This window comes from Haliaeetus leucocephalus, unplaced genomic scaffold (genome assembly GCF_000737465.1).
Source record: "Haliaeetus leucocephalus isolate CR32 unplaced genomic scaffold, Haliaeetus_leucocephalus-4.0 Scaffold373, whole genome shotgun sequence".
Classification (NCBI taxonomy): Eukaryota; Metazoa; Chordata; class Aves; order Accipitriformes; family Accipitridae; genus Haliaeetus; species Haliaeetus leucocephalus.
The window spans coordinates 8,417,425-8,441,648 of record NW_010972809.1 but is presented as its reverse complement, the minus strand read 5'-3'; the positions used below and the strand labels follow the sequence as shown (position 1 = coordinate 8,441,648).

At 40.1% G+C, this 24,224-nt stretch overlaps 1 protein-coding gene across 2 annotated transcripts in view; it reads left to right on the top strand.

The window, feature by feature from the left end:
* RIPK1 (receptor (TNFRSF)-interacting serine-threonine kinase 1) overlaps nucleotides 1-23,333 on the top strand; it is a 23,503-nt gene extending 170 nt beyond the window's left edge. Inside the window, exons 2-12 of one of the 2 annotated variants that reach the window (XM_010573282.1) lie at nucleotides 4,616-4,827; nucleotides 6,485-6,638; nucleotides 7,111-7,248; nucleotides 9,618-9,846; nucleotides 10,684-10,833; nucleotides 11,422-11,498; nucleotides 14,724-14,814; nucleotides 17,130-17,693; nucleotides 19,343-19,414; nucleotides 21,568-21,720; nucleotides 22,662-23,333. In XM_010573282.1, the coding sequence (XP_010571584.1) occupies nucleotides 4,676-4,827; nucleotides 6,485-6,638; nucleotides 7,111-7,248; nucleotides 9,618-9,846; nucleotides 10,684-10,833; nucleotides 11,422-11,498; nucleotides 14,724-14,814; nucleotides 17,130-17,693; nucleotides 19,343-19,414; nucleotides 21,568-21,720; nucleotides 22,662-22,948 (2,067 nt within the window). In that variant the 5' untranslated portion in view covers nucleotides 4,616-4,675 and the 3' untranslated portion in view covers nucleotides 22,949-23,333. The remainder of the gene's footprint in view (nucleotides 1-4,615; nucleotides 4,828-6,484; nucleotides 6,639-7,110; nucleotides 7,249-9,617; nucleotides 9,847-10,683; nucleotides 10,834-11,421; nucleotides 11,499-14,723; nucleotides 14,815-17,129; nucleotides 17,694-19,342; nucleotides 19,415-21,567; nucleotides 21,721-22,661) is intronic. The other variant, XM_010573283.1, reaches the window with a different exon arrangement.
* The last annotated feature ends 891 nt before the right edge of the window (nucleotides 23,334-24,224 follow it).

Here is a 24,224-nt window from a genome sequence, read left to right as displayed (position 1 = left end):
GGTTCCGGGCCCCGGGGGGCTGCCGCGGCCGGGCCGGCGGGATTGCGGCGGGACGAGGTGGCCCGGCGGGGTTGCGGCGTATCCCCCTAACCCACCCACCCCGCCTGCTGGCGGTGGCGCTGGGAAGGGTCGCCCGGCCACGGAGGAACCCCCGGGGCGCCGCGACGGGAAGCGGCACGGCGGGGAGCGGTGCGTGCGAGGGGCGGCGGCATCGGCGGCAGGAAGGCGCCGGGAGGAGGAGGAGGACGACATGTCAAGTCGGCCAACGAGGAACTAGGCCGGAGAAGACCTCTCGCTAGGACTTCCCGGGCCCGCGTCTCCTGCCGAGGCGCCGGCGAGCGGGTGCGTTTGGCGCTCCCCGCCCGGGGCACCGCGGCTGCCAGCTGGGTTGCGGGGGCCGAGCCCGGCCTGACCGGGAGGGCCCGGCCCCGGCTGGCGCCTTCCTCCGGCAGCCGCGGCAGTACGAGGTGCCTCTGCCGGGACAGGCTGTCCTGATTCCCGTACAAGAATACACTTTTGTGACCGCTTCTGTGCTAAAACCGAACCGACTGTGACACGGTTGTACCGGTGCAAGCCACTGCACAGAGCCCCTCCTCTTCCCTTTCCACCCTCCCTCTGCTCTGGTCCTGCCGAATCTGGCAGTGCATTCCACCCTCCCTCTGCTCCAGAGCTACCAAAACTCGTGTTTCATGAACACTTTTGCTTCCCTTGCGTTGGCTCTCCCTCGCTTTCTGACAGGATCCCTTCTGCAACCCGCTGCTGATCTAGCACAGGTATTTTCTTTGCTACCTCCAAAGGGGGGGAGTCATTGATCATCAGTGAAAAAATGCAACAGCTGAAAACCCTTAGCCAAAGGGAAAGGTTTAGACAGAGTGGGTTATGAGAGTTACAGCAACAGAGTTGAGATGGGCTGACAGCTTTTGAAACATCTTCCATACATGCAGTATTTTTGTCTTCAGCTGCAGGGACCCTTCCATTTATCTCCTGTTGCCTGTATTGGGGATAGCAGCTTTGGTTCCTGTCTGTTATTCCCTTCTGTTCCTGATAACTACATGGCCACAAGTTCTGATGCTTGCAGACTTCTTCACTTTCTCCAATTATACCTATAACACCTCTCAAGAACTTGTGCCCTGAGAGCATCATCAGACCAAAAGGGCTGCTATTACTGTGTAAACTTTTTTCATATTACCGTGCTAATGCACTCAGCAATCCTCCCTAACTGCACAGGCTACACAAGATCTACATCAGATCAGTAACAAATCATTAGAAGAGAGCAAACTGCTTTTGAGTGGTGACCAGGCCCAATATGACCTCGTGACCAGGTCACAATTCTTGGGAGTTTATGTACCCTTTGGGCGTTAGAGGGGAGTACATAACCGTGGTGTTAAAAAGAAAAATGTCACAAATGCACTTATTACACTTTTATCTCTCTCTAAAGAAAACCCAAACATATTAGTGGGTCCCTCTCTTTTAGCAACCAGTGTTCCCTCTCTTTTAGCAACCAGTGTTCAAAGTTTTCATAATACATGTTGGCACTTGTTAAATATGAACCCACCCTAATACAGATGTTCAGAATATTATATTAAAAAAAACCTGCTTTATAATCACTCAAGTATACAGATGAGGGCTGCCTCACAGAACACGAGTTAACCCCTAGAAGTACATGTAGCTTCTGTAAGGTTAGGCTAAACCAGACTACAAAACTTCCTGTCTCTTAACCACAGATACGTGGTGTTTGCACTGGTGTATCATAGGTACTGAGAATACACGTGAATCACCATGTATCTCAGTAAAAAGCAGTAAGCTTGGAATGAACTTGAGCCTTTGAGCTTCCCCCCTTGATTTCTGTATCATCTGACATATCCAGGTAACATCAGCCAATAGCCTCATGTTAAATAGTATACTGAAATATGTAGTCTTTGCTTAAAAACCTGGCTAGAAATTGCTTTCCTTTCTACAAAAAACTTTGGGTTTGAAGTCTTAAGATCAAAGAGCTTCTACGCAGAGTACCTCACTACTTAATAACAACAACAAAAAAAAGTAGTAGCATCCTAATAAGAGAGCATGCCCAAGGAGGAGGGTTCCCTCCCATCTTATGGGAAAACTCCCTCTGTTGAGTGTTGTCCAACTCATTTCAACAGATGTCTTATGATTTCAGAAGTTATTACTTCTGAATTTCCAAGCCTTCTGGTTATGGTGATTACATGCTGCTTGGTAGGAACAGGTATTAGCAATGTAAATAGGAACAAGGTCCTATATTGTTACAGTTTGAGGCAGAGCTGTTTTTTGCCAAGTTATGTGGTATTGAATGGCATCCCCAAGCTATCAATAGTATTAATGCAGCTTTAGAGATTCAGCATTCAAAATTACACATCTACTTTGCCTTCACAAGAAGAGCACATGCAATTCTTACAAGAATAACTAAGATGCATAATGACTGTTAGCATGGAAAAATTACCATAGATATGTGCCTTTGAAACAATTCCTGAAAGGGAGACCCCAGATAAAGAAGCAAGATATTAGTTCATGCCACATTAAAGTCTCATGACTGAATTCCAGCCTTTGTACCTGTGACACCCACCCCATCTACACAACAGTCAGTAGCACCACCCCCAGAAAGCCAGAGAACCATCACCAGAAACTTCCAGGGAGACGAGCACTCACCTATGAGAGTAGAAGTGGCTATTCTTGGCACTGCTGTGAGTCATTTGTTACTCAGCTATTTGATTAGCTGTAAAGGAATTTAAAGAAAAGAAACCAAAACCAACAACAAACAAAACACAACAACAGTCTCCTCTCCCCTAATAATTATTAGGCATAGCAGAGCTTACCTTCTTAGTAAACAACTGCAATTATATCCTCAGTCCTGTTCTCATAACACAGGCTAGTACTCCAGCAAAACAAAATCTGCATCCTTTCAAATCCAGGAAAGCCAAAGACAAAAACTCTGAAGAGAGCACATTGCTCCAGCTGTAGAAAGGGTGTCAAAAAGCAAGTGGATAGGGTACTTCAGGACATGGTTTAGTAGGCATGGTTAATGGTTGGACTCGATGATCCTGAAGATCTTTTCCAACCTAAACAGTTCTATGTTCCCTGTCTATACAGCAACAGCCCATAGAGTATATATACACTTAGAAGAGGAAGCTCTTGCTTTCTCTCTTCTACAGGTGCAACTTTTTTTTTTTTAAATTAAGTTTACTCTTCTCTATTTTGGCTTGTCAGTATCGAACTGGCCAGACAACTTCCAAATATAAACATCTCTTTTCCCTCAGAGACCTACCTTCTACAGACACTTCCTCTACCTCCTTATTCCCCAGGCTCCAGGAAGAGGTTGTGGTAATTAGGCTGCAGCTGATGATCATAACAACATTAAGCAATCTTTTCAATTAGAGATTTGATGATACAGGTGCACAGTAGTTAGCAGTCACTTGTTAATCTGAAAAATTTGTGAATCCCCTTGCTACACTATTTAGAGCTCTTAATTGCCTGAATGAGCCAATCTACTGTTGCTGATAGTGGCCCTTTGAAATGGTGCCTTTCTCCCAGCTCTGTGTGTTGTAGTCATCCAAGAGGAATGGAAACTGAACAGCCCTGCTAGACTCTTGGACTTTGTCTTTTCTCAGCAAACTCTTTCCTTATCCTATGTAAGGTGCTTAAGGTAAAAGTTCAGTAAGGGGAAAAAAAGAGAGCTTGTGGCTTGCACCTGTGCTAGCAATGCAACTTGTTGGTGTGTGCCAAAGGTACCGGCTGTCTAGTCTTCTTTTAAGGTTTTACCTCCAGAGAGATGCGTTAGGCAAGAGAGCACCACAGCTTTATCAAAGACTTAAAATTATTCTGGCATCTGCTGAGGTTTACTTATCTACCCATTTCATAGGCTCCCCCAAGCTCTCTTTTTTTCTTGGTACACTTAGGAGATACTGCAAACCTTCACAATTTCTTTGTTCCTCTTCTTTTTGAGAGGCAGGGGAGAAGTTGCCTTATATCCCCACCACAGTCCTTCCTAGCACTTGTCTCCTTAAATTCAGACAGCTGTGAAAATAAGTTTCCCACAGAAGCTGGGTTCTTTGTTTCACTCTCCAGAGAAACCTTTTGTTTGTTTGTTTTAAGCCTCAAGCAAACCCTTTAGAGCTGGATTTTCAAAGATGCTTAAAAGGTAGCTTAGAGTTATATAAGTATCTGGGCACCTGAGGCCCATGTTCAGGCAATTTAGAAAATGAGATACCTATCAGAATCATGAGGCACTACCTGCCTCTGGGACTGTGGCCCTTGATTTTTCTGGGTTTCAGTTTTTGCACGTGTGAATTGTAGGGACAGTACCAATCTACTGCGTATTATATGAATAAAAACTATTTATGAACAGTACTTTGAGATCCTCAGGTGAAGAAATGGGTTTACATCTACTTAATATAACTGTAATGGGTTGACAAGATAAATCATTGTGACCTTTAGGTCTGATCCTGTGAGAACCACAGCATCTTTGGTATCAAACTGAGGCCCTGTGTTCATAAGGGTCACAAGAGTATATGCTTGTGTCCCGCTTCTTGCATATGTGCTTATTTAGTGGAACAGCTACATGCTTGATAATGACACTTCTTTTTTCTCCTTTATACCACAGGTCCAGAAGCACTAGGGTACTTGATTTTGTTTTAATTGCTAAGCCACAAAGACTGCAAACATGTCTCTGGAAGACATCCACATGAACACCCAAGATTTGCTTGAAAAAAAACCATTAGACGCTGGAGGATTTGGAACAATTTCTTTATGCTTTCACAAGAAACATGGATATGTAGTATTAAAAAAAGTGTATACAGGACCCCAGCGCACTGAGTAAGTTACAGACCTTAGTTCTGATTTTTATCTTTCTGTTAGTCTAAGGAATCCTCTAAACTCAATGGAGATAAATCTAAATTAAGTGTAATAATTTCAGATCTTTGGATTCTGGAGATACTGTATGTGGGGAAAATACTCTAAGACAATACTAGCAGCTGTCCTGCAAATTTTCCTTTTTTCCCCTCATGAGCCAACTTTTTTAGTTTTAGCTCATTGTTCCAGTGAAGTTCCTGTTTTCTGTTGTAAGGCAAGCACACTGGATTGTTAAGAATTGAGAGCATTCTTGCACACTTAAGGAAATGCAGGAACTCAGTGGCACATGATATTTTCAAGCTTGCAGATCAATTTTCAATATAATTGTCCAACCATAGATGTCCACTAGGAACTAAACACACATGAGCTATCAGTAGGACTCCAATCTCACATGTATAATACCAAGAATGTAACCCTCTCTCCCTTGAGAAAAAGCAGAGTGAGCCGAGCCTGCTGTTTTAATTCAAGGATTGAATTAGCTGTTGATTTCAGTGGATTCAGGTCACATTGCAGCTCTGCTACCTCAGAGCCGTAATGATCCTGAAAGTCTCCAGTGAGTCATCCACTAGAGAGAGACAAAACCCCACGTTCTTCTAGTTTGGGTTATAATAAATAAATTAACTGAGTTTTTATTTTGCCAGTGAAAAATGAATTAAGAGATTCTAGTAGTTTGCAAGCTGCACTGACAGTTTGGGATGAACACAGTTAAAATGGACAAGCCTGTCTGGTTTGTGTTTTTACTTTCTCACTACACAGGCTCATAAGCTTGTTATTCCTTAAAGTCTTGAACCAAAAGCCTTAAGCAAATTTACAGCTGAGCCTAATGCAAACAAAACAGCCACTTTCTTCTCTAGTACTAGAGGAACACAGAGGGAGAGAGCAGTTTCATGTTAAGTCACAGGGTAGGAAAGCATTAGCAAGCAACATAGTCTCAAGATTTTCTTATATTCTTTTGCCCTATGACTAGAACAGGAGCAACGGTAAAAAGAAGACTATTTAATATAACAGGTACCATCCTTCTCTAACACCCTTAGCAAGCTCCCAGCTGTGTACCTGTGACTATTGATGGGTTGTACTGAGGCCCAGGTAAAAGTTAGGTTTTGAATTCATCCTAAACCCGTAATCATTAGTACATGTTATCACCATCCAGTACATGGATGGATCCCCTGTAATAAATCCATTTTGAATGTGAATACCAGCCCTTTGGAAAAGAGACCTGTATGGTTTCCTGTACAAGAGGCAGTGGAATGTGTCTCAATCCTCCTTGTCCGAAGACTCTTTCAGCCCTGCCCTGTCCTGATCCCACCCCAGTTCAGGGATTTGGACATACACAACCAGCAGTGCAGCTACAAGAAGAATGCTTATGCACTTTCTGAAAAGCAGACCTTAAAATCAGGCTGAGCAGACAGTCTCTGTGCAATGTGTTTGAGACTTAGAGAATATAACCTGGCATGAACAAAACTGTATCAATTCAAAACCAGCTGAAGGTATAGTTCATCTTACAGTGGCTCTAGGGATGTTGACATGTTTGGCCATTGTTTTCATTATGAATCAACAGCATTTTCATCCCTGTGTTCTTTCTAGCCTGGCACCTAAGTTCAGCGTAATTTCTGTTTTACAGATATAATGCTTCCCTCCTTGAAGAAGGCAGGATTATGCGCAGACTGCAGCATAACCGTGTGGTAAAACTACTAGGTATAATTTTGGAAGATGGAAACTACTCACTTGTAATGGAGTATGTGGACCGGGGGAACATGATGAAAGTGCTACAGAAGGTGAACAGTGAATTGCTTCATCTCTTGGTGCTCCTTAGGGTTGATAAGATGCTTGAAAGGGACAAGATGTTACTGCAGTCTCCAAAGAATGGAGTTTTTAGTTTCTCATTCTCCTTTCTGTGTTAAAGAGCCAGCAGCAGCCCTGCCTTCTCTAGAGACAGCAGAGGACAGCTATGGCTTTCCTGTGCATCAGAGGAGCAGACCACAGTTAGAGGTTCAAACTTACAGGAGTGTTTGTAGAGATAAGTGGAGAATTTGCTAAAGAAGAATGCTTTTGTAAATATGGAGTGACTCTAGAATTACTTTAATGCAAAAATTTAGATCCAAGAAGGACCTTAGTTCTTTTTTATTGTGGTTTGAGCAGAGGTATTCTTGGGACTGAGAAAGAAACTTTTTTTTTAAAGATTGTTTTTTAATTTGATGGTTGTAGTAGCATTTTTTAATAGATGGCATTTCTTGTTCTTTGTTTTAGCTCTCACTGCCTTTGTCAGTGAAAGGGCGTTTTGTGCTGGAGATCACAGAAGGAATGCTTTATCTGCATGAGCAAGGTTTCGTACACAAAGACCTAAAGCCAGAAAACATCCTTGTAGACACAGACTTCCACATTAAGGTACTTGTTAGAACAACGTAAATGGAGAAGGCTAGTGATTTGGGTTGAAGAACCCAGTTCAGCTGCATTGGTTAGTATTCCTGATTGGTAGATGAACTCCTTTGCAGTGTAGCGAGCTATTGCCAAGAGTGTTAGCAGTGGATCACTGAAGTATGGTGGCCTATACAATCTCTGAGCCTGAGCTTTGCATAATCTTCCCCCAACTGTGGAAAAAAAAAATCACTAAGGGCATTAAAAAAAATGAATAATATTGTTGAGAATTAATGAACTACAAATAACAAAACAGTTAGAAAGAAAAAACAAACCTTAACACATAGAGATTGAAACAAAATAGAATGCCTTATGGATCGTGCCTTTTGTCCTTTATTGCTGTAATTTCTCCTCCTGCCTTTACCTCCTCCTTTTTATTCCTTTACTTCTTTTGCCTATCATCTTTTCCTCTTTTGTCTCCCTCTTTTTTCCCTTAGTCATCATTTTAAAATGACAGACAGCAGCTACAAAAAAAGCAGCAGGAGACTACTTCAAAGAATGGTTTGTAAGCCTGTTCCAAAGCCCTTCTATTAACTTTAGTGGGGTTTTGGATCAAGACACATAGATATAGAGTCTACTCCTGAATAAACCTGAGTAGAATTTGCAGCAGTCCTCATCAAACATCCTGTCTCTGGTCAAGGTGAGTTGCTGAAATAACCACCCCATTACAGTTGAAACTACAGAATAAATTCCTGTGAAGAGAGCTTTGTCATTTGGTATTTCTCACACATAAATTAGTGAGAAGTTTTTTAACAAGGTTAATATAGCAGCAAGTCCTAGTGGAGTATAAGCAGCTTGCAGAGAAGAGGTATAAACTTTTTTTTTTTTGCCAAAAATAATTAAAAAAATCCTGATCTGCTTTAAGCGTAAATTGGATGGTTTTGGGGGTTTCAGCTTGCTTATATGGACAGGACCAAACTAGGCTATCATCATACTGCATGACAAACTGAACTGCAACCCAGGATCAAATTCAGAATAAGATCAGACTTCCTTAAGCAGCTTAATTAAAAGTATAACTTAAGGCAGCTGTTGTATGATCCCTCTGCTTGAATGTGTCTAACCTTGCCAATATATATAAAGGGAAATAGTTGTTCTAGGTAACTGCAAATGTTGGAAGATTTATATCATGTCTTCCTCTATCACATTAAACCTCTCACTTGTAGACCTGAACTTGGACTCCTGCTTCCTCAGCAGAATATCACTTACATTTTCCTCCTCCTCTGAATACATGACCTGTAAATTTAGTCCAAAGCTTCAGAAACTCAAGAGGAACAATAAGCTAGTTAGAGGCAACAAGAAAGAAAAGAAAAGCAAGTTATAAATAAGGCAAGACGTCACCTCAGTTTTATCTGAAGTGATTGGGTTACACAACTCAGTTTGACAGCTGCCTGTGGCCAAGAGAGGCAGTCCTATTTTCTTCCTTTTTTCCTCTCCTGCTGATCTCCTGTTCCCTTGTCTTAGCACTGATGCTAATCTGACCACCCTGCCCTGATTTAAGCAGCCAAACCAGCAGATTACAATTTGCCTTGTTGGCAGTGCTACCCTTCTGTTGCAGTGCACTTGATTAGGCAAGCCATTTGAGTGCCTTGCACTAGGTCTTCCCAGTGTCAGGTAAGTGTCAGTGCTGGAACAGGAGGAGCAGAGGTAGCACATAACAGAAGGCTGTGGGGAAAGGAGGGAAGGATTACTTTATTCGCCATCAGCCATTAGTCCAGCTGTAAAACTGCACCCTAAGGTTTCAGTAACATCACCTTGTCAAGCACACAGTACCCAGGTATCCCTGCTTTAACTTATCCCATGCTATCCTTTTCCATGTCTCTCTGCCATACACATCACATCACTTTAGATCCTCTTCCTCCCCCTTTCTGTAGGAAGATATAAGGAACTTGAGTTAAATGGAATCTAAATGCAAAGGGTAGTAAGGGAAGAAGGATATCTGCCCATCTCATAGATTACTTCTGGGTTTGAATCTTAGCTTGTTCTTATATGGGTCTTCTGTTCTGCCATGAGCACTGCAAGCAGATCTTGAATGTGATTGTCAATATGAGCAAAACCAACCTTTTTCCTTACATTGGGTGATTGTTCCAAGTGAGGTTAAGTTAATAATGAACATTCAGCCTAACTGTTCTCAGTTGACAGTGATAATTTATTTGGGGAAAAAAACCCCACCCATAAAACAGCAAGTAGTTTGTTTTCCTTTCTTGTAGTTGCATTTTTTGCACCGTTTCATTTTTAGGTAAGTTATTAACAGCTATTCATTACAAAATTGAGCACTGCTTGAAATACTTGTTTATCTCCTCTTCATCACAGCACTAGCTCTGATGTGTCTCATTTTTCAGATTGCAGATCTCGGTGTTGCCTCCTTTAAGAACTGGAGCCGGCTGACCCAAGAAGAGACTGTCCGACAGAAGCAAATCAAGAGCACTTGCCAGAACAATGCTGGGACTCTTTTCTATATGGCCCCAGAGCATTTACGCTGTGTTAATGTAAAACCTGTGGAGAAATCAGATGTTTACAGCTTCGGCATAGTGATCTGGGCAATTTTTGCTAACAAAGAGCCATATGAACGTAAGTTACTTCCAGAAGGACGCGATCACAAAACTAAGTTACAAATGTTAAGCATTTAAAGTTATAAAATTAAGATTAGTAGATTAAATCAGTTATGCCCGAGAATAGCGCCTGTTCAGCACCTCATGGCCAGTGGGAGGCATTAGTTGCATCATTCCTGACTTATAAGTGTGGACAGGAATATCTGAATTGAAAGGTAGGCATGAGCCCAAACTATTTGCATACACATGGTATGGGCATAAACCTGCACTCAGTGGCAGAAGTTAAACAAATCTTGGGCAGGCCAGGATGGAAACTTTGACGTATACTATTGCCTGAGGTAGGCTGGTGGTTTTTCTTGTAACAGGAATGGTCATATAGCCAGTTACAGCTTCTCAGCTGTATGGTACTAATTTCTCAACATGCAGTAGTATTGTCATGTAGAACAATAGGAGCAGACTGTGGAATTCCAGAGTAATGTGTTTATCATTTTGAATGGATTTTTTGCTAACTGAATAGCTAAATGTTGCCTGTGTGGCCATCTTTGTGTTCATACCCAGTGCAGAGCATAACTGAGATTCAGATAACTGAGCTAGATGTCACCCTCACTCACACTGGGCACATCTTATATGTAAAAGTAAATATTAATCTTAAAATAAATCTCTAATCCATGGAAGTTAGGGCAGTGAATTAAAATTCACTAGTGTGAGATATTTATAGCTGTAAATCAGTCACCTTTCTTTGAAATCTTCTTTTATATATCCACAAACACACAGGGAGCTGCTTCACTATTTCTTTTACCTACAGAAAGGTTGCAAAATCCGTGATCAAGATCTGATAGGGAATTTTATTTTTCAGATTGTATAAATGAAGCCCAGATTTGCTTTGGCATCATGAATGGAAACAGACCAGACATAAAGGAGATCACTGATAAATGTCCAGTGGAAATTATTGACTTAATGAAACAATGCTGGGAGCAAGAGTCAGAGAAACGGCCAACCTTTGCAGGTAAGGCATTGCTTTGCGATTCTTTTTGTTACATGTGCGTCAATAGTCTGTAATGAAGCAAAACAAACTTGAGTGTTTTCCTCTTAAAATAAATTTTTGCTTTGAAAATAGAAATATCAATTCACATGCCCAGTAAAGCATGCTCCCTGTACCCTGACTAAAAATGGGATCTGGTCCAACATTACAAATCTGAGAAATACTAGTGAGTGGGTAGAGCCAATAGACTTATACCTGCTGATAATTTTTCTTCAGCACACTATAATCTTCCTGCTGAAATTTACAGAAAAGCTAACATCAAGTGACATAGTATATCTTGGGTCTGACTGAGAAAATACCCTACCCAAACTAGTTTCAGAAGCTGTCCCAGATCAGCCTTCCATGAACAATGCAACTAGCCTTTGACTGTTCTTGTTACTATATTAAGGCTAAATGAGTCGCGTGAACAGATTCCAAATGTATGTATAATTTTCCTGTTTCTGACTTTATACAAGTCTTTATTCAATCCTTATCCATCAAAATTGTTGACAGTATAAATCACTTCTATATTCCATTGGAAACCACTTTCACTTAGTTCTGTTCTTTTTGCAGAAATTAGTCAAAGATACAAGCCATTTTACTATCAAAATCTAGGAAAAAATATTGAAGATGATCTGAAGGAGTTAAAAGTGAGTAACTTTCTAAGCATTTTAAAGCATCAGTTCCCCACCCCTCTCCCCAACCTCAGTTATGGCCAGATTCTGCCCCTTTGAGACTGATCATGCTTGACCAACCTGATTTCCTTCTGTGATAAAATGGCTGGATTTGTGAATGAGGGGAGAGCAGTGCATGTCATTTACCTCAACTTTAGGAGGACTTTCAACACTGTCTCCCAAAATGTTCTTTATCCAAGTTCAGATGTTACTGTCTGGATGGGCAGATGAGAACAGGTTGAATGGTGAGTCTCAGAGGGGTAGCACTTAGTGGGTCCTACTTCACCTGGAGGCCAGTAACAACTGCAGTAGTGCAGAGGTCTACTATACTGGGGTCTTCCCTGGTTTACTCCTTTATCGGTGACCTTAGGGAAGTGATGGAACGTACTCTCATAACGTGTGCAGGTGACACCAAACTAGGACCACCAGTTAATACAATCACAAGGGCAAGGCTGCCCACTGCAGGCTGAAGGAATGGTGTGACAGAAACCTTTTGAAATTCAGAAAGGACAAATGCAATGTGCTGCACCTGGAACAACCCCTGACTTGAGTGCCAACTGGGGGCTGCCTGGCTGGGGAGCAGCACTGCTGAGAAGGACCTCAGGGTGCTGGTGAGCAGCAACCTGGGTACCAGCCACAGCCGGCCTGGCAACCAGGAATGCCAGCAGCATCCCGGGCTGTACCAGCAGTGTCACGGGCAGCAGATCAAGCAGATCTGTGCAGTGCTTGTTAGTCCTGCCATATGAGATGGGGCTGAGGGACTGGGGTTATTTCAGCCCAGACACATGATGGCTTTGGGGGCACATAAATAGCAGCCTGCCCCTACCTATGAGGAGTTTATTGAGAAGATAGAGTCAAGCTCTTCACAGCAGTGCACGGTAGGAGGACAAGAGACAGCGGACATAAGCTGAAACAAGAGAGATTCAAACTGGGTGTAAGAGAAAAAATTTCTCCCCATGGAGACAGCTGAGCAGTGGAGCAGGTTAGCTAGGGAGGTTGTCTAGTCACCATCATTGGAGGTTTTCAACACCCAACTGCACAAAGCTCTGAACTACCAACTCTGATCCCATAGGTGACCCTGTTTTGAGTAGGAGGTGGGCCTGAGGTTCCCCAAGGTCCCACCTGAGTAACACTCTGATTCTATGATAATACTTTGCAAAAGCTCCTCATATATCCATTAAGTCTCACTCATGAAATAAAATGTTATTCCTAGAGATTAAAAAGTGGCAGAATCTGATTTAAAGTAAATGTAAAAAAAAAAAAAAAAAACCCAAACCACACCTCTAAATTCTTGGTAATTTCTGTCCTGCGTTCAGGCAGTGTCTAATGAGTCCCAGCCTTCTTGAGACCAGGAAGCTATATGGCAGTAATAACAGGGAAAATTTGAAATTAGATGTTTTTCCTGAGTATCCAAGTCGGTTTTCTCTTAGTTTTCTGGCTTTAGGTTTATAAATTATGATAAAAAGAATGATTTCCTGACTGAAAATAAGAGAATGAGAAGTTCTTGAACAATTGGGATGATTATGGAACCTTTTTATCACAGATTTTATCAATTTACTCACTTCAGTAGTACTGACATCTATCGGTGAGAACTCCTGGCATTAGGGGTTTAATCTTTGCAGTGAAATGAGGCTCAGAAGAGTACATACAGTTATTTTAACTGAGAAAAGAAAAACAACTTCCTTTAAAGAAAACTGTAAATGAATGGTTTCACAAAGTGCTTCCTTCTGTCACCAAGTCTACAGTTGTGGAAATGAAAGTTTCTGGTTTAGAGAACATGTGATGTTTGTGAAGCACTAGTGACTGTTCAAAAAAGCAATAGAGTTTTGCAAAATCAAACTGGTGAAACAAATTTCCTGGACTGATTTGACCAAGCTAACTCACAATGTGAAGTATATATAATCTAGTTTATGATAGCGGCCCCAAATCAGGATCATGGCCAGCTAGACTAGATGCATTAGCTCTCTGCAAATACACCTCTCAAACCATAGGGACCATAGGACTATTTAGAAAATGGGCTGTGAGTCTCTTACTTTATCAGGAAGGAAAGCATCCATTCCAATCGAGGCACAGAATTTGAATACAGCATTCAAGGCAAGTCAGTATGGTGAACTAATACTACAGTTTCAGTAGTAACATGAGTTAGAGGGTTTGAGCATAGCCTTTTTTTTTTTTTCCACCCCACTAGCAACCGTGGAAGCAGAGTCCACAGCCTCCTAACTAAAAGGACCACAGAATCGCAGAATGGTTGAGGTTGGAAGGGACCTCTAGAGGTCATCTGGTCCAACCTCCCTGCTCAAGCAGTTCAGTTACTCAAGTGAAATCTAAGGACCTAAGGTTGTAATGCACTTTAGAATGTCATCTGTTGCTTTTGAAAGGAAGTAGATTTTGGGGGGGAAGAAATAGTAGTTGTTGATTTTTAGTCTGTGAAAGTACTTCTTGGGTTTAATTAAAAAAAACCCCACCCTACTTTTAGAAATTATTTTACAAGTAAAAAGCACTGGGAGAAATTGAGAAATAATTTTTCCAGATTAAAAAAACCTTTTACTTCCAGTGAAGTCTGAATAATGGGAACATCAAAAGAATAGAACAGGGATGGATTTTGCCTTCACTCTAGTGAAGTGAGGATGAGGGTTTACAGAAAGGAAATTGTACTGCATCTTTCTGAAAATTTGCTCTGAACTCCTTGTTCCTAATACTCTTCGTAAAAAGTCAACGTGGCCATACCTGAATGTAAATCTTCTTCCTCACCTCTTCCCCGTTGATGAATATAATTACTAAATATAGATCCACAAAACAGGATGCATGTTTGCTACCTTTACCTCAGCAGCATCCTCTCACCGAGACTGCTTGCAGAAAGTCTAGCTATTAAGTACAAGACAGACAATCCAAAACCACTCTTTCTGGATTCAGCTCATACTCACATAGGCAAGGGTATTGTTTGGCCGAGTAAGAGTATTATATACTGCAGTTGCATTGCAGTCCTTCCTCCCATCATTGAAGAAAAGATTTTGCCCATCAGTAGCAAAACAATGGGTATTTTCTGTCAAGCTGTGCTCTCTGTAAGAGTATGGGATCTCTTCCCACAGATTCACGGAATCTGTTAATCCAGGTCACTTCACTGTGAAGCTGTGCTGTTTCCTGTTCTACAGGAATAAGCTTTTGCCTGTAACTTGATCATTTGTTCTTTCTTATGTGCAGAAAATGTGGCCCGAGTCAAATGAACTGCTGGATAGGATGCAATCCCTTCAAATAGATGCTGTAGCAGAAGATGCCAGTAATGGTCAAGTAGGTAAGTCACTTACTAGCACATCATTATTCTATGTATTCTGCCAAAGATAAAGTAATCTTGTACTTAACCATGTACAAAGTAACCATGTAAGTAACCATGTACAAAGTAAGTAATCTTACCGTTAAGGGGTTATGAAGAGACTCAATTATTCAGTGCTTCAGAGAAAATTACAACCACTGAAAAGATTAAATTTGCTCCCAGGCTCCCAAAAGTCATACTTAATTAATTAATTACTTAGTTTTCCCCAATCCACAGTTTGAATCCATTTCCTTTTACACTCTTCTGTTTTCCTCTCCCATGCTGAAAATTTTGTTTAACACTAGATTTTTCAATAGTCACTTTGATAATTACTTTTCATACTTGATCTTTCTTCCCATCCTTTTAGTCATGCCAACTGCTTGGTCTGTAGGCCTTAATTTCATGAAGGCTTTCCTTTTTCCACTACAGCCTTTCTTATGAATGCTCTGAATACAGCCAGGATGCATAATTATAACATATTCCTTTGTTTGTGATCTTGCTTTCTATGGAATCTATCTGAGGAGCACCAATAGATGAATTTTCTCTCCCTTCATCTTTTCTATCAAAACTTGGATGAGTTTCATGGTTTTACAGAGCTGTCTCACTAAAACGTGATGATATAATTACAGTTTTTTAGTAATGTATCTGGAATCCTTTTTCCAAAGTTTCTTAATAGCAAAGGATATAGGATCATATTTGCAACACTGGTTTACAAGCAACAATATCAAATTCTGTAGAAATAAAATCCTGCTAAGTTTGCTCACACTGTTTGAAAGATATTATTAAATGAATAATGTTAAACTGTAACACGCAACTAATAAATCTTCCCCAAAGCTACATTTGCCGTAACTGTTCTTCAGTAGAACTGATGGACTTAATAGGGCAGCCCCACTGCTGTATTTTTAAATTAGTATAATTGCATTTCCCTAGCAGAAATAATCACATGTGACTGCAGCTGATTACAGATGCTCTTGTGTTTTAAGTACAGGAGGCTTTATTGGGAATCTACACTGCAGAAAGATACCATCTTGACAGCCTGTCAGTCAAAGTCAGGGTTTTTTTCTCCAGTCAATTGGCATTACTCAGGCAGTGGTAGTGAAAGATACCCCACAGGATCTATTCATACATCTCAAGCTTGCCCTGAAGAATGGATGCCATATAGTTTGTGCTAATACTGAATTGCTAACAGCTGTCACTTTTGATAAGGTTGTTTCTGTATTAGCTTATTCATCCCACTCCCTCTCTAGTAGCAGTAACAAAAGAAGCAGAGTGAGTCAGATTGAAGGTGTACTAATACACAGCCATCAAAAGGAACCAGTATTGGTCCTGCCTAATAGGGACTGAATTCAGGTCATTTGGAAAAAAATTTTAAAAAAAGAAAAAAGAAAAAAACACACACAAAAAAACACACCATAGTTCACTAGCATTATCTGAGCTAAACAGAAGCACATACCTATGCTGTATTCCAATTTTACAGTGGTCTGACAGAGTCCCTTGCTTTGGGCAATGTACAATGTTTTCTAGACAACTACGAAGCTTTCAGAACTTTTTAAGAAAACATCTGTAGTCCTACCCTTAAAAACACAAGGACAAGTAGTTACAGGCAGATTTTTACATTCTTGTTTAGTCTTGGAATGCTGCAGGATGATCCAGGTCATAACTCAATCTAGTTCAAGACTGAAGTAGAGCATCCTTTGATAGTGAGTATTAGTTTGAAAGATATAGATAACACAGACTATTTTATCTGGTAGTTGTTACTTGTAAAGTGTATTCTTTGGGACTACGAAGAATAAACTAGACAAAAAGGATTCATCATGAAATATGAGATGGGATATTTTACATAATCATTTGCAAACGTGACTTTAATGACAAAGTGTTTGTTATTTTCAGCCTGTTACACTCCAATTTTGCAATTATTAAACACTAGTTAATGCCAGTGGAGACACACTATTAAATCAGACCCTACAAATGCCTCCAGGAACTGTTTGTTTCAGTGGTTGAGAACTTGATGCCAATATAAGCAGAGCATGCAGTGAATTCCGACACCACTTGACTAAGTGAAATTTTGACACTGATAGCTTAAACAAGCTTGTACTTCCTAGATAAAAATCTGTAATACTTCTCCATAAAGGCACTCTATAAAATAAAACACAGCTTATGCTGGAAGTAATGTTATATATTCACCTTTTATATATTACCATAATATTAAAGGTAGATTAATAGATTCTACTCTCATCGCAACAAGTTATATACTTGCATTTGGATGTATTTCACATATTAGTTTTCCTCCCTTTCAGATCAGCCTAATTCTCTACACAGCTCTCAAGGTCCCATGACCAGTCATGTTAATGATGCCCTGTTTGCTGCCTCCCCTGAGAACCAGCCTGTTGAGAGCTGTGAGACCTCATTTACATCTGCTGATCATCTAGAAAGAAAACTTCAGCGTGAATACAACTACCATGTATTTGGGAGCTGGATGGATAAAGCAGTTCCACCTGTAGTATATACCCCTGAAATGAGAGAGGAAGAAAGGAGACGAAGAGTTTCCTACGATCCATTTGCAAAGCTATCTCCTACTCCTCAATGGAGTGAACTGTACCCAAGAGCTGAAAAAACAGGATCAAACACTAATCCATATTTTTGGCCACAGCCAGCTGCAACACCACCAAAACAGGGAAATGTAGATATTTTTTATGGGCCAAGCCATAACAGTCTTCTAACGGGAAACACAGAGGGTCTCTATGGATTGTGTTCAGCCAGTACCTTTAGCCTAAGTAAACCTCCTGTGCCTGAATCTGGCCCAAACTTGCAGTCACAGACCAACGTAAACTGGTATCCAAAGAATGCAGACACAGACACAGGTGAGATTCCTCCTCCCCCAACACCTATGTTTCTGAAGACACACTTGTTTTCTAAAAATGAAGTGGCCAAGAATGTTTTGTAGTTTATGTAACAACAACTTGCTTATTGTTAATTTATTTCATGACGTTCTCTTCATGTACTTGAAATTAATTCACGTCACTAAAATGCTCTAGCTTTGACTTCATTATGCTGCTTTCACTGATTTCAGGCTGTTAACTTCAAGTGAACCATTTCTAAAGCATCAGTATAATAGAGGACCATTACACCCGATGCCTAACTCTTCAGCTACCAAGTAATAGCAGACAGCAGATACTGCTACAGCAGCTACCAATCATTCTACAAAAGCAAAGGAAAACTTTTGACTCCCCAAAATGTAACATTCATGCCATAGGTTCTTCTTGTGCAGAAACAACATTTGTAGCATTTTAGAAAATAGATAGGTATTTTTAACTTGATTTGCAGCAAGGTAAGAGAATTCTGAGCTCAGGGAGCCAGCAAGAAGCTAAAGCTCATAACTGGTTTCTCCAGAGAGCTGGGTGCTGATGGGGAGCTTCTGTCAATATTTGCTGGTGAGCTGTGGAGTAGGAAGGTATGGAGCCAAAGAAGGAAGAGAACACTAAGCATTAGCAAAAAGTATAAATGGTAACTAGAGGCCTATAGGATGTAATTTTCAGGAACTAGAGGTAGCATGAGATACATTAGCCTGCTCCTCCTAAATACTGGATATTTTTAGCATGGCATTCCTTTCCAGATTGTCTCACGGGAAGATCAAGGATGCCTAGCTGTTTACAGGCAGAATGCCACAAAGGTGTTACTCTGTTAAATTATTTATGCAGAGGCTGTGATTAGTTGTTTGTGTGAGTTTATTTACTGAAATGAATCTGAGAGCTGTCATGTCAGAAGGCAGGGATTAGAACTGTCAACATCACTAATAAAGTCAAGTCTTCTGTTTGAAAGAAGAAAACAGTTATTATAGGGAGGCTGCATGCCATAGTGGGGCAGATGTCAGACTACGAAGCAGAAGAGCTGCATTGCAGCTCTTCCATTGACTTATTGTGTGACTGTAAACCAGTCACTCTTACTACCCCATCATGAGCTGCAGAGCTCATCTGTGGGCATCCAAATCGATTACTGCCCTGGGCTGGAAGTTACATCTCTGCTGGACATTACTGCCACTGGCAGAAGATGCAGTGGTGTCCCATGCCTTTGCTAGACTTGGTCACAACTAGTGTGCTAATACAAACCACGATCAGTCTCAGCAGTAAGCAATAGCAACATGCTTGGGAGTTTGATGTTTTTCAGTTTGAATACCTGATACGAGGCAGCTCAGTCCATAACTATGCTGTGATCCCGCACTGCTATCTACTACCCAGGTATCCATATACCCACGTGGAAGCACATTGCCCTTGCTAGGATCCAAGGATGGTTAAGGCTATTAGTCATTGAACAAAACCATGATAAGGTCATTGCTTTAACTAGGGTTATTTAAGGAGATACAATCCTATTAAAAAGCTTCTCATCTCTTTGTATTTAAAAGCATGAACTATGTACTCATACTGTTACAAATATGGCAGTCATTTTTACATACATTTGCTTTTTTTGTTTACATAACACTTTTGACATTTTTTTGTTTTCCCTCTTTGTTCAGGTAACAAGGATTCCACTTCTTTCACAAGGGCAACTTTTACATATTATCCTACTGCACCCAGAGTAAGCACAGGTAAGTGCAGTAGTCTTCATCTGCCCTGGTAGCCAACAAGCTATGCATTGCATCCTGATCAGTAAAGCAAAAAGCTTCAGGATCTTGAAATAATTTATGTTATTGCTTAATACCCCTAACCATAGCTGAAGTTATCAGTACCAGTATGTAAAACTAATTCCTGTCTCTAGCAGGACCTGTACACACCATTAAATGTGTATTTGATGGATCAAAGACATCATCTGTGTAAAAGAACTTTTAAAAACATGAAGGCATTGTAAGATCTCCTGTACACCTAAACCAGTCACTTTCTTAGATTAAACGTCGGGTTGCTGTGACTCTACCCAACTCCTGAACCACACGTGCATTTGGGACACCTGTCCTTTCTTGCTCTGGATTTTTAATACAAATCTCTAGCTGCAGGCTTTGTGCTGATCAGCCTTCCTTGGGGCACAGGTCTCTGCAGTTCAGCTGCCTCAAACCCATGAAATTCTGTCCTGTCTTTCAAGAGTTGTTAACATATGTTCCTTTCAAGTTGTGTTGCTTGGGGCACCCTGAACTCTTTAATTAACCCTTTCAAGGTTTTTCCAGTTTGTAAGTGGTTTACACTTACAAAGAAAACTTGAAGCAGCAGGCTTCTGTCTTCTTGACTATATGCCCCTTAGAGTCATTAGATGATTACCCAAACATGACAAGCAAGCAAAGCGTAGAGGCTTGGGAAAGGAGAGTTATAAGCACAGTAACTTTTACTGTTAATATTGACAAAGCATTTGTACATGTTTTCATATCTTGTGCTAGATTCATTTTGTTACCAGATAAGAAAATAGTAAACATGAGACTTCTTCATTTTTTAGCTAAAATATGAATATATTTCGCGAGTCCTTCACCTCAAAAAAAAAGATACAGGAATCATAGTATTCCGAGACATACTAAAACACATTCCTTTTGTGCAACTTCAAGAAACTAATCATGCATACATATAGGTATTTCTGACTAGCAGTTTCAGGTTAACAAATATTAAATGCATTTAATGAGATTTTCTTATGTGACCATAGATTTCCACACTTCATATTACAATTGAGTGTGTAACAAGGATGTTTGTGCATCTAACCATCATTTTAGGTGATTAAATACAGAGCTTGGTCTATCATTTTAAGTATCAGTACTTCAGTTTTAGACAGAGATTGTGATATTTACCATTTAAACTAGAGTTTAAACATTTAATGGGTGATTATCCAAACAGAGTTCAGAAAACATTGTCAAGAGAATAGAAAACTGGTGTCACCTAACATGACTAGAATTGCCACTTCGTTTCATGTTATGTGTGGAAATTGGATGACTGTAAGCAGAAGACACCAAATTAGGTATTTAACTAATCGCATACAAGTAAGCCACAGATGCAAGCTCCCAGAGGTGCACACAATTTAGCTGTGCTGGGTAAGGTATCTCAGAAAACTTTCTAGTCTTGCCTTAGAACCAGAAGTCCAGAACAGGGAAAAAAAATAAAAATTTTGAAAAAAGAAAAAAAAAAAGAGAGAGAAATGTTGTTGAAACAAACACTGAGCAAGTAGTGCACCATGAAGAACATACACCTAGATAGCGGGGATGAAATACATTATGAAACAGAGATGCCATCAAGACAGCATAGTATAACATGGAGTATACAAATCTTATGAGCAACTAGAAATGTTTTTTCTGTAGTCTCACAGAACTCTGAAGCTGTAACTGTAAACCTGAGCTTACATCTATGAAAAGTAAAGCCGAGAGGCAGAAGTAAGGCTTTAAGATTTAAACAAAAAGCGCTTTCAAGTGAAGACTGACTTCCTGAAGCTGTTAGCCAACAAAAAGCAAGGCTGCTACTACACGTTCCTAAAGTGCAGGGAACATTATTTACAATCTAGTAACTACCAGCATGTAAGGCTTGGTTATGGCACTTTGTCACAGAGTAGAATAGGATGGGCTTTCACTAAAGTACATTTATGTTACATTGCATAATTAAAATATGCCCACAGTTGCCAGTACATGGCCATTTCTACATCAAATGCAATAAAAACATTTAATCACTTCTCTTATTAACAGAACCTTCTGCCTCCTTACCACCTCCTTATGTTACTTCTTGACATTTTGAACCATATGCGGTTGCTTATAAAATTGTATTAAATTCCCTTATACAGAAGACTCAATCAAGTACAACATAAGTAACAGTTCTGGAATTCAAATTGGATCCTACAATCACATGAAGATTGAAGAGCACAATCAACATATCAGCACTTCTCCTGTTGCTACAGAGGCAATTTATAGGCATTATGAAGCAATGGGTATATTTGGTAAGAGTAACATCTCCCTAGTTTTGATGTATTCTCCCCGTATATTTATCTGAGAATCATTTGGTTTGGAACGTATGAAAGCAGTACAGCTTTCTCCCTCTGATATTTGAGAAATAACTGTTTGGATCCTTTTCTACTACATACTTAAGAGCTTATGAAACAAGTACCCTTGTGCTAATACCATTCTGTAATACTGTGTACCTCATTTGTCCTGTAGTTTCATGACCTTTTATGAGACACCAGGTACAAGTAGATGTATATGCATCATGAACAAGAGGAATAACAACACTCAAATTGGTAGAAGCAAGGTTAGGATTGGTGGTCCTCACCTGACTTACAGTTTAAATCATAGTATATCCTGAGTTGAAAGGAACCGATGAAGATCATGGAGTCCAGTGCCTGACACTACCCAGGGAAACCTAAAAGTTAAACTGTATATCTAAGAGCATTGTCCAAATATTTCTTGAATACTGACAGGCTTGGGGCCACAACCACTTCATTTGGGTAGAAATTGGAAGATTTTGAAATTTAATTTATTGTCGTTGGTCAATACTGAATTAAACTATCCTTGCGTATTCCTGAGTAAAAAAATTAATAGTGTCCCTGAATATAAAACATATCATACAGACCTCAGTCAGCTATATAAGAACTCTAAGAAGGAGCTTTTCAATTTTTCTGGTTTAGGTGACAAACTATGATAGCCTCAGATCAAAAAGCAAGTCCAGCAACTGACCTGTGAATACAGGTGTTCCAACTGGGAGTTTCTTTCCTGGTGTCATTGGGTAATACTGCCTCCATGAAACCCACTTCTGATTGTATCACTAAAATTCTGTCTCCAGATATTACCGACAAATAGTTGGGGGAGGACAGGTGAGATAGCGAAAGGAGCAGAAGAAATGTTAAACAATGCCATTTTCTTATACTTCTTTTTCTTTTTGCAGACAATACTACTGTCCTGACTGAGAAACATCTAAATCTAGTGAGAGAAAAGTTGGCTAAACAGTGGAAGCATTGTGCTCGTAAACTGGGCTTCTGTGATCCCGAGATTGATGAAATTGATCACGACTATGAACGAGATGGACTAAAAGAAAAAGTTTACCAAATGCTGCTTAAGTGGGTAATGAGGGAAGGCTCCAAAGGTGCTACAGTTGGAAAGCTTGCCAAAGCCCTCTTTGGCTGCCAAAGACTGGATCTCCTTACTAGTTTGATGCAAATCAACGAGGAATAAGTTGACTGAGAACTTGGGGGAAAAGTAAGATATTTTTTCCTGAAGATCTTCCAGTAACAAGTAATAATTCTGAAGAGACTTTCTGGAGCTCTCATTTTTGCACACTTTTTGGAACACATTTTTTCTGCCAAGCAGTTTTCAGTGAATACCTCTGGTAAATCAAAAAGTTTATGTCAAGATAACTGGTCTTCCAGAGGATAAAAGAAAATAAGCATCTTCCTTCTGAATAAAATGATTGTCCAAAGGTAATGACAACAAAACGCAATACCAATAGTGATTCAAGGAGAAGGTGTTATAAAAAATTTCTAGATTCTATCTTGAAACATGTTGGTACCCTTGTTTAGTTCTGAACAAAAGCATGTAATTTCAGCAAAGCTATTATATCAGTAATAACATGTGAAGGGCTGACTCACTCCTTGAAAAACTTGGACAGAAGACAAAAATCAACTCTTAAATTTTGCCAGAAGTGCCAATACTTACAAGGGTACTATCTCAGACTGCTCTAAGTCAATACGAAACTATTTTTTAAAATCTTTGTATAATGTTTATTAAATGCAGATGTCTAGAATTATGCAGAACAGCAGTGTAAATAAAAGCAAAAATGATTTTTGGCTTAAAAAGTAAATTGGTAAATTACTCTTCTTTCATAGGTTAATATTGCGTTAGATTTTTACATTGCTCGGTAGAAAAGATTTACATGGTAAGTTTCTCATCTGCTTTATGAAATAGTAAAAAAAAGAAATTCAATCATTATGCAATCCAAAGTAAAAACTTGGAAATATTAGAGCTTTGGTAAGGGGAAGGTACCTTATTACCCCATGACAGAAGACGCATTCTCCTACTTGCTCAGGGGGCTCAGAGTGTTACTAGTTTCTGAATCCCTTAGGCTGCATTTATACTAGTAAACTAAACATGCCTGGGAATGTTCTGGGCACTGAGGTTAACTGGCATGCCACAGCCTGCTGCCAGGGTAGCCAGTTCTTTAAACCTCCAAAATATTGTGCCAGGGCTATTTCACAGCACTGAAGTTGTGTTGGGGAACACTGCAACAGCTCTGTAGCCTGGGAATGTTCCTTGCCGCTCTGACTTGCTAGTATTGACATAATCTCAGTGTGCAAGATCTATGAAAGAAGAATTACGCCAAACTCTTCCTATGAAGGACAATACCTCCTATTTCCATCAAATCTACAAATATTTCCAGCAGATGTTTTGGACCAGGTAATTATGCTATAGATAAAGAAGTGTTCATTAGGTTCTTGTTATTGTAAAAAAACCC